At 47.9% G+C, this 16,555-nt stretch overlaps 1 protein-coding gene across 1 annotated transcript in view; it reads right to left on the bottom strand.

Moving 5' to 3' along the window:
* Positions 1–16,276, bottom strand: part of LOC146770423 (voltage-dependent L-type calcium channel subunit beta-1-like) — a 301,827-nt gene extending 285,551 nt beyond the window's left edge. The window contains exons 1-3 of the mRNA XM_085640460.1: positions 16,217–16,276; positions 14,326–14,406; positions 13,292–13,350 (exon numbers count right to left, since the gene is read on the bottom strand). Of these exons, the coding sequence (XP_085496586.1) occupies positions 13,292–13,350; positions 14,326–14,406; positions 16,217–16,276 (200 nt within the window). The remainder of the gene's footprint in view (positions 1–13,291; positions 13,351–14,325; positions 14,407–16,216) is intronic.
* Positions 16,277–16,555: the final 279 nt, after the last annotated feature.

Here is a 16,555-nt window from a genome sequence, read left to right as displayed (position 1 = left end):
GGCACAAAAAACTGTTTGAACTTCCCCTAGTACATTATGGAATATTATGATGATTACCAGGAGGAAGAGGAGGACCCCTAGGCGGATATGCCATGGGGTGATGCATTTTACGAGGCTGTTGATACCTCTATCTATAGGGCAGTGGACCAAGCCATTTCTCCTTTAGAGGACAGGCTTACGCGAAAGATTGAACAGGCATTTTTGCGTCTGGAGCGTAGATCTGTGCCTCATCCTGCCCCATCTTCTAGTTCTCAGGATAACCCTGGCTCACCCCCTTCTAAACGTCCATGTTCACAGGGGCTAGATGTGGACGCTTTTGAGCGCCTTAAGCAGGCTTTTATGGATAGCCAACCTGTTAGAGGTACGGGGATCTCCCTGCCTCCAGCCCCGGCTCTTTCCCCAGAGCCAGGTCCTTCAAGGGACCCTGATTCGAGCCCATCCCGACCCTAGCTTCCGTCCCAACCCTCCCAGCCCCTTCAGGTTCCTTCAGTTCCCTCTGATTCGCAGCCTCCACCGACTCCTTCACACATGTTAGACCCTAACGATATTGTACATCCACGGTCTTCGGACTGGGCCCCTGCTGAAAAAGTCGCGACATATGTCGCAGAACATATTAGACGTCCACTTGAGAAAGAGGCTCGCAATTGTCTTAGAGCAGAATGTCCCCGTCCTTCCCTAAAAGGAAAAGTGGCACTTACCCCGGAAATCGACCCTAGAATGTCCACATTTTTGCAAAAGTTTATTAGGGATCCCAAAAAGGGCATTGATAGATCTTTGAGCGCGTGCCAAGATAAGCTCTTGGACGTCCTCTGTCCCGCCACTAAAATTTTGGACATGGCGGAAGAAGAAAAAGCTTCCGGCTCCATGATTTCACCCGAGACCCTATCCGGCTGGGCACAGCGGGTAGTGATATTTTTGGGCAATGCTAACTGCGCCCTGTCCACCAAATGGCGCAGGTCCCTCCTTATTAAAATTGATCCGAAACTCTGAGACCTGGCTGATTCGGAGGCGGGTTGTTAATACTTTTACCTCATTAGACAGGGCACAATCCACTATTAAAAAAGTGTTCCCCCGTGTTTTTCGAGGGGCCGGTCGAGGGAGGGGCCGTTCGGCCGGTCGGCAAAATCACCAAACCAACCAAAGAGGCCCTGCACAGTACCAAGATCAGTCCAAGTTTGGAAATTTTTACCCCACAAAAGGACGCCGAGGCAAAGGCAGAGGATTCAGGGGAGGAGCGTATAACGCAAACTCTGGTGAGTGTTCTCCCTTCTTCCCCACAAAACATAGGGGGGAGGCTGGCCGGTTGTTATGAGGCATGGTTGTCTATCACACGCGACGCCTGGGTACTTCAGACGGTGCAGGATTCCATATAGAATTCTTCGGGAACCCTGTGCAACAGGTTGCTCCACGTCCCATTCAGTTTTCAATTCACAACGCACATCTGGTGGACGAGGAGGAGACTTCCCTTCTTCTCAAAGGCGCCATCTCGGTTACATCGCCCCATCCGTGCGGTTTTCTCAGCAACATCTTTTTGGTCGACAAGACCAATGGAGGCAAGCGTCCTGTCATAAATCTAAGCGAGTTCAACGGGTGGTTAGTTTACCGCCATTTCAAGATGGAGGGCATTCATCTCCTTCGAGATGTCCTCCATCCTCACGATTGGATGGTCCGCCTGGACTTGAAGGACGCTTACCTGGTGGTCTCAATCTTTCAGCCTCATCGCCGGTTTCTTCAGTTTGCCTGGCGTCATCAGGTTTACCAATTCAACGCTCTTCCTTTCGGGCTCTCTTCAGCGCCCTGGTGCTTCACCAAGGTGCTCAACCCGGTAGTGGAGTTTCGAAGGACTCGAGGTGTACGACTGATCGTTTACCTAGACGATCTTCTCTTGATGGCGACCTGTCCACGTCTTTTGACGGATCACCTTCAGATGACAGTGACTCTGTTGCAAGATCTCGGTTTTGTGATCAATGGGGAAAAATCCCTCCTCCAACCGGCTCAGTCCGTCACCTTCTTGGGGTTCGTCAGACTCCACCACCTCCACTCTAAGTTTGCCAACCAAAAAGCTGACCTGATTCGCCACGAGTTGCGACGAGTTCTGGCCAAACAGAGAGTCTCTTCGCCAGCTGGCTCGAGTGGTAGGGCTCCTGTCAGCTTCGATTCAGGCTATCTTCCCGGGCCCGCTCCACTACAGGGCCCTTCAGCGCCTCAAGGCGTATTTCCTTCAGAAGGGGTATCCATACTCCCACAAGATCCACTTGACCAACGATGCTCGAGACGAGATCCAATGGTGGTTAACACACATGGAGGCATGGAACGGAAGAGCGATCTTTGGTTCCGTTCCAGATTTGGTTATCGAATCGGACGCCAGCAGACTCTGTTGGGGCGCGCGTTGCGGAGACCTTTCCACGGGGGGCTTGTGGTCTCCCGAAGAACAGAGGTTACATATAAATTGTCTCGAGCTTCTGGCGGGCTCATTTGCCGTGAGATGCTGGACGAGAGATTCGGTGCAGTCATGTGTACTCCTCAAAATGGACGTTTCGGCGGTCCGTTACATCAACCATCTAGGGGGCACCAAATCGAAGGCTCTCTCGGACCTAGCAGCAATTTTCTGGCAATATTGCTTGGACAGTCACGTGTCAGTCACAGCAGAATACCTGCCAGGCCGCGACAATGTGGAGGCAGATTTCCACTCATGCCACTTCCAGGATACCAGCCTTTGGAAGCTGGACGACTCGGTCTTTGCGTCCCTCAACGACCTTTGGGGTCCGTTTACGGTGGATCTATTTGCGTCCCGTCTAGACTATCAACTCCCGAGGTTTTTCAGTTGGAGGCCCGATCCCCGGGCAGCAGCCACGGATGCATTTCTCCAAGATCGGATCAAAGAACGGGGCTATGCGTTTCCTCCGTTCGCGATGATCACCCTGTCAACAGCCCAAGTACGCAGGCAGCAAGCGGAATTAGTCCCAATCATCCCGCTTTGGAGGTCTCAAGTGTGGTTTCCAGTTCTTTTGGAACTTTCATGGGATTTTCCAATCCTACTCCCCCGGTTTCGACATCTTCTCAAGGATCCGTATTGGCACTCCTCATCCTCTAGCGTCCACAAACTCGCTGTGGCTCATGGTGTGGAGGATTTCAGGGGTAGATGGCAACCCCGGGCCTTTCGCGAATGGCTGAGGAGCTCATCTCCAAGGCCTGGGCGGACAGTACGATTAAAAGATAAAAGTCCGCGTGGGGCAGATGGTCCTGTTGGTGTTTACGAAGGGGTCTCGATCCCTTGGTCGCAGACGTGGTCCACGTCGTGAATTTCTTGGCACGACTTGCCTCAGACGGAATGGCCTATCGGTCTATTAACACTTTCAGGTCGGCCATTTCCTCCGGCCATGTCCCAGTGGGTGGCTCCTCTGTGGGGGAATCCCCTTTGGTTTGCAGACTTAAGAGGTATTCGTCTCTCTTTACCACCGGAGCCGAGGTATTCTGCTTTATGGGATGTTAATCAAGTCTTGAATCTTTTCCTTTCATGGCAACCTAATAGGTTTCTGTCCCGTAAGGAGTTGTCAGCTAAACTCGCAATGCTCCTGTGCCTGGTGTCTTGCCGGCGGGTCTCTGATGTGCGGGCACTGGATATCTCCAGGCGCATGTTCACTCCGGATGGAGTGACGTTTACCCTTTTACGCCATACAAAGTGCCACACAAGTCATCTCTTATCCAGAATTTTCGGATTCTCCGAAGCTTTGCGTGGTTCGCTGTCTCAAGGCGTATGAGGAAATGACAGACGAGTACCGTCCTCCGGGAGAACGTCAGCTTCTCATTGCGCTCCGGAAACCCTTTAGGGCGGTTTCCTCACCCACCATTGCCAGATGGGTTCGTTGGGTGATGCAAGAAGCAGGCATTAGCCTCAGACATTTTGGTGCGCATTCGGCAAGAGGAGCCATGGCATCTAAGACGTTTTGTCTGGGTGCTGGCTTGGAGGATATTCTCAATGCGGCGGACTGGTCCTCAGATTCCACCTTCAAGCGTTTTTACTTCAAGCCAATTCTAAATATGGCTCATTTGGTTGTGGGCAAGCTTTAAACAAGCATAATCCTCGCCTCCAGTCCTGACAAAGAATGAAAAATTTCCTAGCTATCGTAACGGAAAGTTTCAATTCTATTAAGGACTCGGAGGCGAGGATTATCCCGCCCTTTGCTCTTGGAAGAGATCCCTCCCCGTATGGAAGTAAGTATGTTTCTCTTCTCTTCTTTCCTATGTCGGAAAATGTTTGTTGCTGTTCTCATGAGTTGATGCAATGATGGTTTATACTGTATTCTTTCCTGAAAAGATGATACCTAGGGTGGTACTTTCCTCTGGTAATGCGTCCTTGTTTGTTGCAGGTTCGGATACCCACAAACAGGATTCCTGAAGATGATGCTTTGGCTGTCTTCGCGCTCCGAAAGAGGAGGACAGGACATTAACAAAGGACTATATGGTTCATGAAGGGCCCGGATTGGACGCTGTCTCTTTTGTGATTGGTTGTTAACACACTGATTAATGACTAGTTTTCCCTATGGTTCATGGGAAAAGTAGTTTGTTAGTTTCTTTCTACGCTGCTGTTTAATAAAGTGAAGAAAGAAGGCCTAATTCTCGCCTCCAAGTCCTTAATAGAATTGAAACTTTCCGTTACGATAGCTAGGAAATGTTTCATTGTGGCTGCTATCCATCTTGTGATGGTAGCTTTAGAAAACGCAGTGCCCTGACGACCGTGTCCATAGGCTACAAACAATTGATCTGTCTTGTGGACAGACTTAGTCTTTTGCAGGTAGAATTTAAGACACCTCTTGATGTCTAGAGTGTGTAGTGTTAGTTCCACAGGTGTAGAAGAATCTGGGAAGAAAGTCCTCAGAATCGCAGGTTTGTTTAAGTGGAACTGCGAAGGAACCTTCGGGATGAATTTGGGATTTGTCATGAGGATAACCATTTCATCTGTAAAACAAAGGAAAGGATGTTTTATGGTGAAAGTGTGTATTTCACTAACTCTTCTAGTTGATGTTAGGGTGAGCAAGTACCATGTCAGCCCTATGGATGGGCTCATAGGGTTGCTTCATCAATCGTGATAGGACTACATTTAAGTGCCACTCAGGGGGTGGAGCTTGAACAGGTGGATAACTAAGAAACAGTCCTTTCATGAATTGCTGTACAACTCTGGTACAGCAGAGAGATAGACGTTTCGGGGAGCGCCTATATCTAGAGATAGTAATGAGATGAACCTTAATAGAAGAGTATACCAGCCCAAATTTTGCAAAGACAGTAAGTATGGTATGATTTGCAGAGAGATACGGATGTACCTTGCTTTGAAGACAACAAAGGCAGAACCGCTTCCATTTCAGTTTGCACGTCTTGTTGGTGCTACCCGCACAAGGTCTGGCAATAATGTCTTTGCACTCTTGCGCAATAGTCAAATCCTTAAATACGAAGAATATAGGAGCCACGCATGCAAAGTAAGAGATACTGGTTCCGGATGACCTTGGTTCTTGGTCAACAGAGTTGGTGTCGGTAGTAGACGGATGGGTAGGGCTTCTGAGAGTAGGAGAAGCTCTGTGTACAAGTGCTGTCTGTGCCATCTGGGGGCCATCAATTTTCATTTTCGTAACAACCTTGGGTAATAGTGAAATGGGAGGAAAGGCATAAGCATATATTCGTGATAAACGCATTGAAAGGGCATTCCTCTGAGAGTTTCGGAGAGGGAATCTGCTTGCGAAGAACCGGCATTTGTAATTGGTGTGGGTCACAAACAGTTCCAGCGCTGGTTCCTCCCCAATGTGAAAAAATCCTGTCCAGTTGGTCTTATTTGAGCTCCCAATCATCGCAGTTGTCTTTGGTCCTTGTAGGAGAGTAGGATCTGCACTTATGTTGCCTCCACTTTTTTTCTGATGTTAACACTGGTTTCTGGCTATAGTCAGGCTGGGTCCCTGCTAATCAGGGCCCTAGTCTCTCTGTTCTCTCTAAACGACTTGGTGTGCATATTAGATGCACTGGTGATTGGATACTGTGGTACCTTATGAGCCCCTAGTATATGGTACCTTAGGTACCAAGGGCATAGGTACTTTACAGGCCTACCAGGGGCTGAAGCATGTATTATGCCACCCCTGGGAAGCAGACTAAATCTGACACCTCAGGCCTGCTACAGCAGCCTGGGTGAGGTAGTGTTAGCACTCCTCACAGAGGTATAGGTTCCTATATCTCACCATACACACACATATAAACCTATCAGTCACCCCTATGGCAGGCCCTATCAATCCTGAGGGCAGGGTGCTTGGTTTACAATGTGAGGGGGCCCCTCTGCCTGAGCAGGGCCCCTCTGCCTGAGCAGGGCAGGGTCTATTCCCTGTGGCGGATTGTGGATGCGGTTAAACCATATACTCTTAAGTGCATTATAACCTCCCGGTTAATGCTAACTTTGGAATGACTGCATCAAAACATGTTGTGTTTGGTGTCAAACAACTTGGAATCATACCCCCACACCAGAAACTGGTGTGGGAGTATGATCCCACCCTTCTAGAGGGGATGACCTGTACCTACTGTGGTAACACGGTAGAAATCACAAAATGGATGCCACCAGCACAGACACTGGGCTGCCCTCCTGCTGCTGACTGAAACTTGCAGTGGAGGAGGCCCAATAATAGGCATCCTGTCACAGGAAGGTGTCACCACCTTCCAGACAGGATTTAGTGTATTGGAGCTGGGTGGGTGCACTCTTAGAGTGCTTTGAAGTCCTGCACTGGGGGAGCAGTAGGCTCCTCTGTGCATATGCCAGCTCAAACCAGTTCAGGGCTACCAGCCCCTGCTCTGGTGTGAAACTGGACAAAGGGAAGTGGGTGTAACCACCAACCCCCCTGACCCTCCTAGAGGAGTGGTCATAGAGCTAGTCCCTCCCTTTCTTTTACTATAAGATAGGTACACCTTGCCATTGCAAGTTAGATCACCCTGGACGACGGTTTACAAGAAGACTCCTGGTCCTTCGACGTTCCACTACCTTTGGAGGATTGAAGAATCTCCCTTGGAGTCAAGGAGTGACTCCCCTGCTTGGCAGGCACCAAAACTTTAATCAACGGTCGCAAACTTTCCCGCTCCCGCCGGAGTCCGAAGTCCCTGCAGCCCCGGAAGTGGATTTCCTGACTTCGACGGGCATTGTGAGTCCCCAGCAGAGCTGAGGTGAGTGGACCCCACGAGTGACGAGGAACCGCAATACCTGGGAACCGTGCACTATTGTCGAGTGCAACCCCTTCACGACGTTCTAAGAACTTGTGCTTTGGACCAATTGTGGCCCAAGCCTCCAGCAGGTTTGGCAGCGAAAATCAGAGGCCTACCCGTCCCGAGTGACCGTGGGCTACTGAGAAGCATTTCCTCAAGAGGTGTCTTCGCGATCCCTTGCCCATTGGCTTGTGGGTCCCCCGAAGACTTTATCGACTCAAAGGGCTCCCCTGGTTGCTCCAGGCCTGCCCTCACTCACCCTCGCTGGGTGAGTCCCTCAGACCTTGCTGGTCTGCACCATTGACTAAATTCACTTTCCACGAGACTTGCTGTTGCCAAGGCTTGTTGGCGCCAATTCAGTTGCCGACACCGCAGTCGGCTGCAGACATCGTGGGACACTCCGAATCCAGCTGCTGGTCATCGTCCATCTCTCCTGGACCTCATGAGCGAAGAGTCAAAACACCCTTGATCACCTGAAAACACCCGACATCCGTGGGCATCCATCTTCCTGGCCCCGGGTCACTGGCAAGTGACTGTGAACACTGTCCCTTCAATTTTCAGGTCTTCTACATCTCGAATCCAGCCTTGGATTCCACTGGACACTTCTTCAGTCGCCGCAAGCAGCAAATCTTCTTTGATCTCCATAGAAAACAGCGACGCGACCTGACACCAAAAGACACCTATGCACCCGGCTTCCCTGGGTGAGGTAACTCGTGCACTCCGGTGCCCTAGTGTGTGTTGGTCCTCAAATTACTTACCTTGTAAGTGGCTTGCTTGTAGACTTCCTCCAAGTACCCTAAAACTTTAAAAATCTAACCGCGACTTGCTCCATTGTAATCACTAGGGAACACGCGGCTGTGCTCTCACACTGCACGCGTCTCCCGTGGGTCTTTTACTTACCTGCTTTTGCTGCATTAGTGAAGCCCCAGCGATTCTACAGGCCCTAGGCCTTGTCATTCTGCAAGTCGACTTTCCTAAACCTCTTTTTTAGTATATGGTCTGGTATGCCCCTAGGGCCCCAGCCATATTTGTGCTTAACTGATTGTGAAACGTTGATATTTGAATGTGTTCCTGGCTTCTAATCTCATAAAGAGATTAGTAGAGTGTGTCTAGAAATAAATACATATATATTTGATATATATACACCTGTGTGGTGTCCTTTCATTTGGTAATTCAAGAGATTATAAGGTAAAACAAGCTGCTTTACATTCCTCTGAGACTTAGCCTGAAGGCTGCTCTCCACAGCTACCACTAGGATAGCTTTCTTTAAAAGGTTGTCTTAAACCTATCTACCATAAGAGTCGAATTGGACTGGTGCAAGGTGGCCAATAACTAGTTACCAGCATATGCCAGGCCAACTTCTCACAGTCCTGCTGAGGGTGTCTGCCAGAGTATTCCGAAGCCCTGGAACATGTTCCATTGTTAAGGATATCCCATGAAATGTGAGCCAGCTCATGAGCTGCTGGGTGTCCTGAGAGAGAGTAAGAGATTTGGTTCCTCCTTGTTTGTTGACAGAAAACATTCTTGTGTTGTTGTCCGTACAGACCAAAACTGATGAACCTTTTATCAGAGGGAAGAAAGCCTGCAGGGAGAGAAAAATGGCCTTCAAATCCAGGCCGTTGATATGCATCTGACACTGGGACAAGGACCATTTTCCCTGAATCTGAAGGTCTTGAAGATGACCTCCCCAACCTTCCATGGAAGCATCGGTGGTGACTTAGAATTTCGGGATCAAAGGCAGAAAGGAAAGGCCCTGAAAGAGGTTTGATTTCAAAGTCCACCATTCAAACACCTCTCTAATGCATGGAGTGATAGTTATTACGTTGTCGAAGGATCCCGTAGTTTGAATCAATTGACATTGGAGTTCCTCTTGCAGAGGCCTCATGTGAAGATGAGCTAGTGCACTAGGTTGATTGCTGAGGACAGCATGCCCAGTAGAGATGTGTATGTCCTCACAGAAGTGCACTTTCTTTTTGATAGTCTGAGAGCCAAGGTTTGCAACCGTTCCTGCCTTTCTTGCAAAAGGAAAGCTTTGTTCTGAATGGTGTACAAGTCGGCACCTAGGAACGTCATTGTCTGATTTGGAAAAAACGATGATTTTCTTTGGTTTATAGAAAGGCCTAATTTGCAGAACATATCCATGCAATCTCTTGTAGCTGCAGCCGCTAGATGGGCCGATGGAGCTTTTAGGAGCCAATGTTCCAAATATGGAAATACTTGGTGACCCTGGTTCCGCAAGGCGGCTTCCACTAGGCCCAGAAATTTGGTGAAAATCCGTGGAGCAGATTTGAGGCTGAAAGGCAGGACTCGGAACTGATAGTGGATACCCGTCACTGTGAATCGGAGGAACTTTCCGTGTTTGGGGTGTATGGGAACATGGAAATAAGCATCCTCTAAATCCAGCGATGCCATGTAGTGCCCGCTGTTGAGGCACCGAAGGATGTCGGAAAGTGTAACCATTCTGAAGGTCTGATTTTTGAGGAATATGTCCAGCCGTCTGAGGTCTAAAATAGGTCTCTACTCTCCCGATTTCTTGCGTATCAGGAAGAAGCGGGAGTAAAATCCTTTTCTTCTTTGTGCTACCGGAACCCTCTCTTTTGCTCCTTTCAGTAGCATAATCTTTGCTTCCTGTTTGAGTAAGTGAAGATGAGGGGGTGCAATCCCTTTGGTGGAGTGTTTGGTGCGAGCTGGATGAATTCTAGAGTGTGGCCATAAGATATGAAATCCAAGACCCATCTGTCTGTTGTAATATTGTGCCTTTGATGGATATGAATGGAAACGTTTGCACCGGTTGGGGGAGGGAGTAGTAGCTGGTACCCTGATGTGGTCATTGCTTGCAACCTGAGTCGCGTACTGGTGGTGTTGGTTTCCTGCGTCAGCCTTGCCTGGAGAAACCAGCTGTTGTTGGATGTCGATATGATTGCTGCTGGTAACCCTGACGATATTGCGGCTGAAAGGATTGATAGTTTTGGGTGCGCTGGAAAGTACCTCTATAGCCTGAACATCCACGTCCCCGTGCACCCCGAAAGGGCACTTTACAATACTGTAGGGTACCTAATGCTTTGGCTGTGTCTGTATCCATTTTGATGGCTAGTAGAGCTTTGTCTATATGTTTTTCAAATAGACTGTCTCCATCGTACGCCATGTGCAGTATCTTAGATTGCACTTCTGGACGGAAGAACTTTACCCTAAGCCATCATTGGCAACTTAAAACAGCTGCAGCAGCTAGTTGTCGAAACCCTGTTGTGGCTATACCCACCAGACAGTCTATAATTTCGGCCACTGTGCGCTCTCCCTCAGCCAGGACCTTACGAAATTCCAGTTTATTTTCCTCCGGTGTAAACTCCAGCATGGCTCTGATATCAGGCCACATTTGCTGAATGTAGCGCCCCAGAATGGCTAGTGCATTAGCAGTCCTGACAGACTGCGGACATGGACGAGAATCTCTTCCCAATGGAATCCAAACTGCACCCTTCCTTGTCCTGTGGAGATGTGATGGGGGGTGGCCTGATTTTTTTTTATCTTCTCTGAGCCACTTGGGAAATCACAGTCTGGTTTGGGGTGACCCATAAGGCATGCTGGGGAATCCTCGGGTGCCCTGTATTTTTTATCTAATCTTGGCAGTACCGGCACTACAGTGGCCGGTGATTTCATTACTTTAAGTCCTTCCTGCCAGATATGGTCTATAATGGGTATAGATCTTACCGATTTCCTTGATTGTTTTTTAAAGTCATAAAGGAAACTATCTGATTGCTTGGCTATTGTGGGCAGATAAAATCTAGACGTAGCCCTGTTCATCAGATTATGAAAACATCCAATGTCCTCTGGAGGTGAGTCAGAAGGACGACAAAGAGGAGGGGATGGTGTAGGTATAATATAGTTGTACCATTCATCAGTGGATAGAGGAGGATTATGAATTTCTCCCTCTTCAGGCTCTTCTTTAGAAGAGGATGGTTCTTCTCTAGGCAGAACAGGGATGATGGGAAGTGGCGTCATCCTAGCAGTAGCAGGAGGAGGCAGTATTGGTGTGAGCGGTGCTAAAGGGGGTGCTGATGGAGGCAGCAGCACAGTAATGTGTTCCTCTTGAGGCGTGAACCTCTTTCTGTAGTCCTTGAGCATGGCCTGTAAGCCTTGTATTAAAGAAGGTAATTGAGAAGGCTGTTGCCTTGGTGGATAAACATAATATCTAAAATGCTGATATTGTGTAGGAGGTACTGGATAGTGGTGGTAGTACTGTTCCTCGTCATAATAGCCAACATTCTCCTCCTGACACTTGGCATTAAGCTCAGAAGGACGAGGAGTAGTCCCAAACAGACCATCTGCATCTGTTTCCTCTGCGTCTAGATGGTGACTTGGGAGTAAAGGCAAAATCTTGTCTGGCGACTGGAATCCAGGCCGTAGCGATGTTCTGGACAAACTAGATGGTGTGGACTGCATTTGCATTGACTTCGTCGACGGAAGCGGCGTCGGCGGGTCTGCCAACGAACCTGATTTTCTTGTTGATGGCAAAATCATCGGCGATGTGTCGAAGCCGTTGATGGGGGGGCTCATCGATGGTGGAGCCGTCGTTGACTGTGATGGTGCCGTTGGCGCCGACGACAGCAAACTCGTCAATGAGGTCTTCGTCGCCGGTAGGGATAATGTCGATGGCATCGGGGTGTTGATGCTCACCGTCGATGTCGTAGGCTCGGTCAACGGCCTTAATGACGAGAGTAGTCGTCATCGGTGTTGATGAAGAAACCGGCATCAACGGTAAAACGGCCGCTGACAAGGATCTGTGGCTGGATTTATGCTTGGAAGGTCCTGAAGATTCCAGTTTAGCCTTAGAAGTTCCAGAATGATGTGGGAAGACTAGCTCTGAGGATACTTTAGGTTATTTCTCCTTTTTTTGAGAGGTTTTAGGATGCTTCCTGAATACCTCAGGCTGACCCTTAGGCGACCTGGGCCTCTTATGGAATTTAGACGAAGTGTCGCTCTCCTCATCAGAAGACGCTCCATGTGTCTTCTTCAGCCACAACAAAAGTCTGCCCTCTCTATCTCTAAGAGTTTTAGATGAAAAGGTACGGCAGATTTTACATTGTTTTGCCTCATGATGAGGATAGAGGCAATAGATGCAATCCTTTGGGCATCATCAATATGAACCCTTTTCTTCCCACAGGAGTTACAAGGGTGGAAAAGTCCTTTCCTATCAGACATTGTCCAGTTAGAAAAATTAGACTTATCTAAAAGAAATGTTGCAGAACTGAGCAGAGCTCAGGGAGACTCTTCACACACGACGTGCGGTGAAAATCTGAGGGATTCAGCCTCTCCTGGGAAGGTTTTAGAGGGTGCTGGTTACTGATTGGTTGTATTTAAGTTTAAGGCCTTTTTTTTTTAGAAAAAGAGGTAGATAGGCTAATAAATGCATGGTTGCCTCCATAATAGCCTATGGAAGTTCTTTAATTACTGCTTTATTTATATTAATGTGGGACTCTCACTTCGACAATGGGGAATGATTCAAGCATGTGAATCTATGAAAGATACCCCAATACTGAATAATAATGATAAAAATAATCGTCCAATGGATAAGCCAGCTCTTTTCTTGCTGAAAAATCTCTGCGCTTGGAGGACACAACAGTATTCATTTCTACCCATTTCTTGAGTCTGGTAGTTTTCCCCAACTATTTGGGACAAAAACAGCAGTTATAACATTAAAAAGTCTCCACAGCTCTCCATATTTTTATGCTTAAATGCACATATTTTGTATGAGCACTCCGTGCATGAAGCACAGCTTTTGCTAGTCAGAGTCACGCCAAGCATGGTGCAAGTTAACTTTGGGGGAAAGGGCTAAAGGTGCATTAATAAGTTAAGGCATGCAATACTATAAGCCCCAGGAGAGAAGGAATTACAAATGGATGGATTATTTTCAGCAAGGAACTGGTCACAGTGTGTATTGCCTGCTTTTCACAATGTACGAATCCCGCATAGCAGAGATCACTAGATGTCCCCCCAGATATGCATTCTAATTGTCTCACTATTCAATCACAGTAACCCCACTGCCCTATTACTTCTCAATGCTGCTTACCTGCCATCAAATCTGTGTTTCAGGAAATCAAAGAGGGCTTTCTGCATCATGTCTGTGACCTACAGTGTGAAAAAAGAATATACAAGCGTATTCAGGGATAGCAACTAGAGGAAAGAGTTTACTTACAGAGCGAAAAAGAACGCATGTCTGGACTACAGTCCTAAAGTAAGCTAGTCACCTGTTTAAACTGCTTTTCCAGTAAAGAGTGGTGGAGCTGTGTCCTTCATCTCCATATGAGCCTGTACTGGATATCAATTCTGCCTACTCTAAAGGGGTCTTACAAATGCCTCTCAAAAGGGGATTAAAAGTGTTGCATCTCCCACCTCTTTCGGAAAATCTGGAGAACGGACCAACCAAGAGGAGAAGCAAAGACAAACATTAAGAAAAATATGAGATGTTTCGATTTAGCAGCCTCATGGACACTGTATGATCTAGTGCTCTTTACCTAATCACAGTCCATCTGCAGAGGTTCTGTGCGGGGGCGGAAGAAAAGAAGTCAAAGGAAGAAAAGCACATTTGCAGTTAGAGATTGTATAAGCGAGATATTAGTTGAGTTGATATCAAAGACAAATGAATCTTCTGTGAATTAATCCTGTACTTACTCAATACTAGCCCCTCACAAAGATGGAATAGTGTGGGGAGCCCTGAACTCTCTTCAGTTGATTTTAGAGGGAGTTCACCAGTAACCTCACTTCACAGCCCTTCATGAGGCACTCATGGTGGGAAGAGACGCCAAGGCAGGAGGAATGGGTGAGATTCTGGATAGCCCACCTTCGAATGTCCTAAGCTGATATGAAGATTCCTGGGCCTGTTTGTTATCGCACAGTCCTTTGGTGAGGACTCATGGTAAAGGCAGTCGCTTTCTGATGAGGGGAAGTACAGAAGTCCAGACGTCATCTCCTTAAGTCAATGCTTTTCAGAGAAGGCCACATGGCAGTGTTAGGAGGAGGAAGATAGAGTTGGGTGCTCACCTTACCGCATGTTCCAAGAGTGATAACCATGAAGTGGCTATGATACTCAGACTAGCTCCTTACCTCGTAGCCTTTCAGCGAGGGACCCACAAGAATGATGGGTCTCATAGATGGCACTACATCGTATGGTGGCACGTGCTCCATCTGCAAGAAAGATATCAGATATGCAGTGGTAACTACATTTTGCCAAGGGTTAATCTAAAAAATAAGGACCCACCACAGAAACCCAGAAAGGCAATGATATGAACAATAGGGACGTGAGATGGCAACCATGAAGGAGATATTTTAAACACTGCAGCAAACAATGTGCATAGAAGAGGGTACATTATGAGACTGGTACACCACGCAGTGCATGCATCAGGAAGTATGTAACACTATATATGTTCTTCAAACTCATGCTTTAGCTTGAAACACATCACAACTAGAAAGTGCAACGTGAAAAGGAAAGCAAGTACCACAGTACAATCTAAATACACAAAATACACACTACAAAGCACACAGTACAAGGTACAGTACCATGCACATACACAATTGTTGTCCACAACAAGCTTGGGTCTCGGGTTTTATGCACCCACTTCTCCCTATTACATTATTTAAAGTTCTTGAAAGGTTATTGTAGACTCCCACCAATGGGTGTTCTGTGCAAGAACCTCCTTCGATACAGTGGTCTCCCATGCACAGATTTCCCTGCAATCTGGACTCTCACCATAAATATGTCCAAGCAGTCCCACCTTCTGCTATACCCAGGTCAAACTTTCTGCAAAACGCAGGACGCTACAGCCATCCATAGATGACCAGAGATAACTGCTGTTTGTCCATTTAAATTCAAGTGAGATGTTTTCTTGAAGTTGGGAGTTCTTTCTGTATATTTCTCCCAGAAGGACTTGCTGAAGTTTCATCTCCCACTGTGTCTTACTCGAGGCAGAGAAGCTCCTGTTGCAACATGTGCTGGGAGAATGATGTTAGGTGAGGGTGGGATGCTGCCAATCATAAGACTGGGCATTGCACAGTAAAGGGAATTTCCACTAAGCTGAGGAATCCCACTGACATATGAGCAAGCAAAGTGTCCTTTCATGGTCACTGGGAAAACTAGAAGAATTCTGATTCTGATGAAGGGTATATGTAAAACCCGAATTGCATTGGAAGGAATAAACAGTCCATAGATCATGAAAAATGAATGTATGAAACACTTAATGAATATGTATGAAGATTAAAAATACACAAATTTATAGTTTCAAAATTTGTGTTTTCTCTTTTCAAACTTCAGAAACCTATGAACATAGGACTCAGTAGAGCCCAAGGGGGACACACCCAGAGAGGGTAGTGCAACTGTATACTAGTTTGCTGTTTAGACACATTTTGCTCTAAGGTATTGGCAGAGCAGAAATTATGACACCACTTTTCCACTGAGAAGGGGACACAACCACAAAGGACTGTGTGTTACCCCTGAGGCGGAAGCCGGGGGCTGTGAGTGTGTAGACGCTTGATTTTATTTTATTAGCGCTGTGCGCTGTGTTACTCTTAGCCCTGCATTAATTTGTGCGCGATCGCCTTCCTCTTTTAAAAGTGAACATTCTTTGTACTTTTAAAAATCTCTGCTCATCGTCCTGCTCCTACCTCAGCTTCATCCCTCGCTCGGCAGATCTGATGCTGGGTCGAGCCGAGGGTGGACGCCATTTTGGGAGAAGGCACGGGTAGCGCTCTAGTCGCGGCTGCCTCCCGCCCTCCCGGACCACTTAAACATCTTAAGCACGCTACCACACAGATTACTTGTGTGTCACCCCTGAGGCGGAAGCCGGGGGCTGTGAGTGTGTAGACGCTTGATTTTATTTTATTAGCGCTGTGCGCTGTGTTACTCTTAGCCCTGCATTAATTTGAGCGCGATCGCCTTCCTCTTTTAAAAGTGAACATTCTTTGTACTTTTAAAAATCTCTGCTCATCGTCCTGCTCCTACCTCAGCTTCATCCCTCGCTCGGCAGATCTGGTGCTGGGTCGAGCCGAGGGTGGACGCCATTTTGGGAGAAGGCAGGGGTAGCGCTCTAGTCGCAGCTGCCTCCCGCCCTTCTCTCCTCCAATAAAATGAATACTGCTCCCTGACGGCGCAGTGGGCGGGCGCAGCGGGCGCGCCGGCGGCGCGCCAAAGGAAAGCCCGTCTGTGCCCGTCCGCGACCGGGGGCAACAAACCCTGCCTCTGTTTTAAGGTACACCTCCGGGCAGCTCCTCACATATCAAGGTACTTGGCCCCACAGCCCTTTCACGCTTAAACGCATTCATGCCCTGAACATTGCCGCCC

Source organism: Triturus cristatus, unplaced genomic scaffold (assembly GCF_964204655.1).
Source record: "Triturus cristatus unplaced genomic scaffold, aTriCri1.1 SCAFFOLD_194, whole genome shotgun sequence".
Taxonomy (NCBI): Eukaryota; Metazoa; Chordata; class Amphibia; order Caudata; family Salamandridae; genus Triturus; species Triturus cristatus.
The sequence above is the reverse complement of the archived record's forward strand: the minus strand, read 5'-3'. Positions and strand labels throughout refer to the sequence as shown.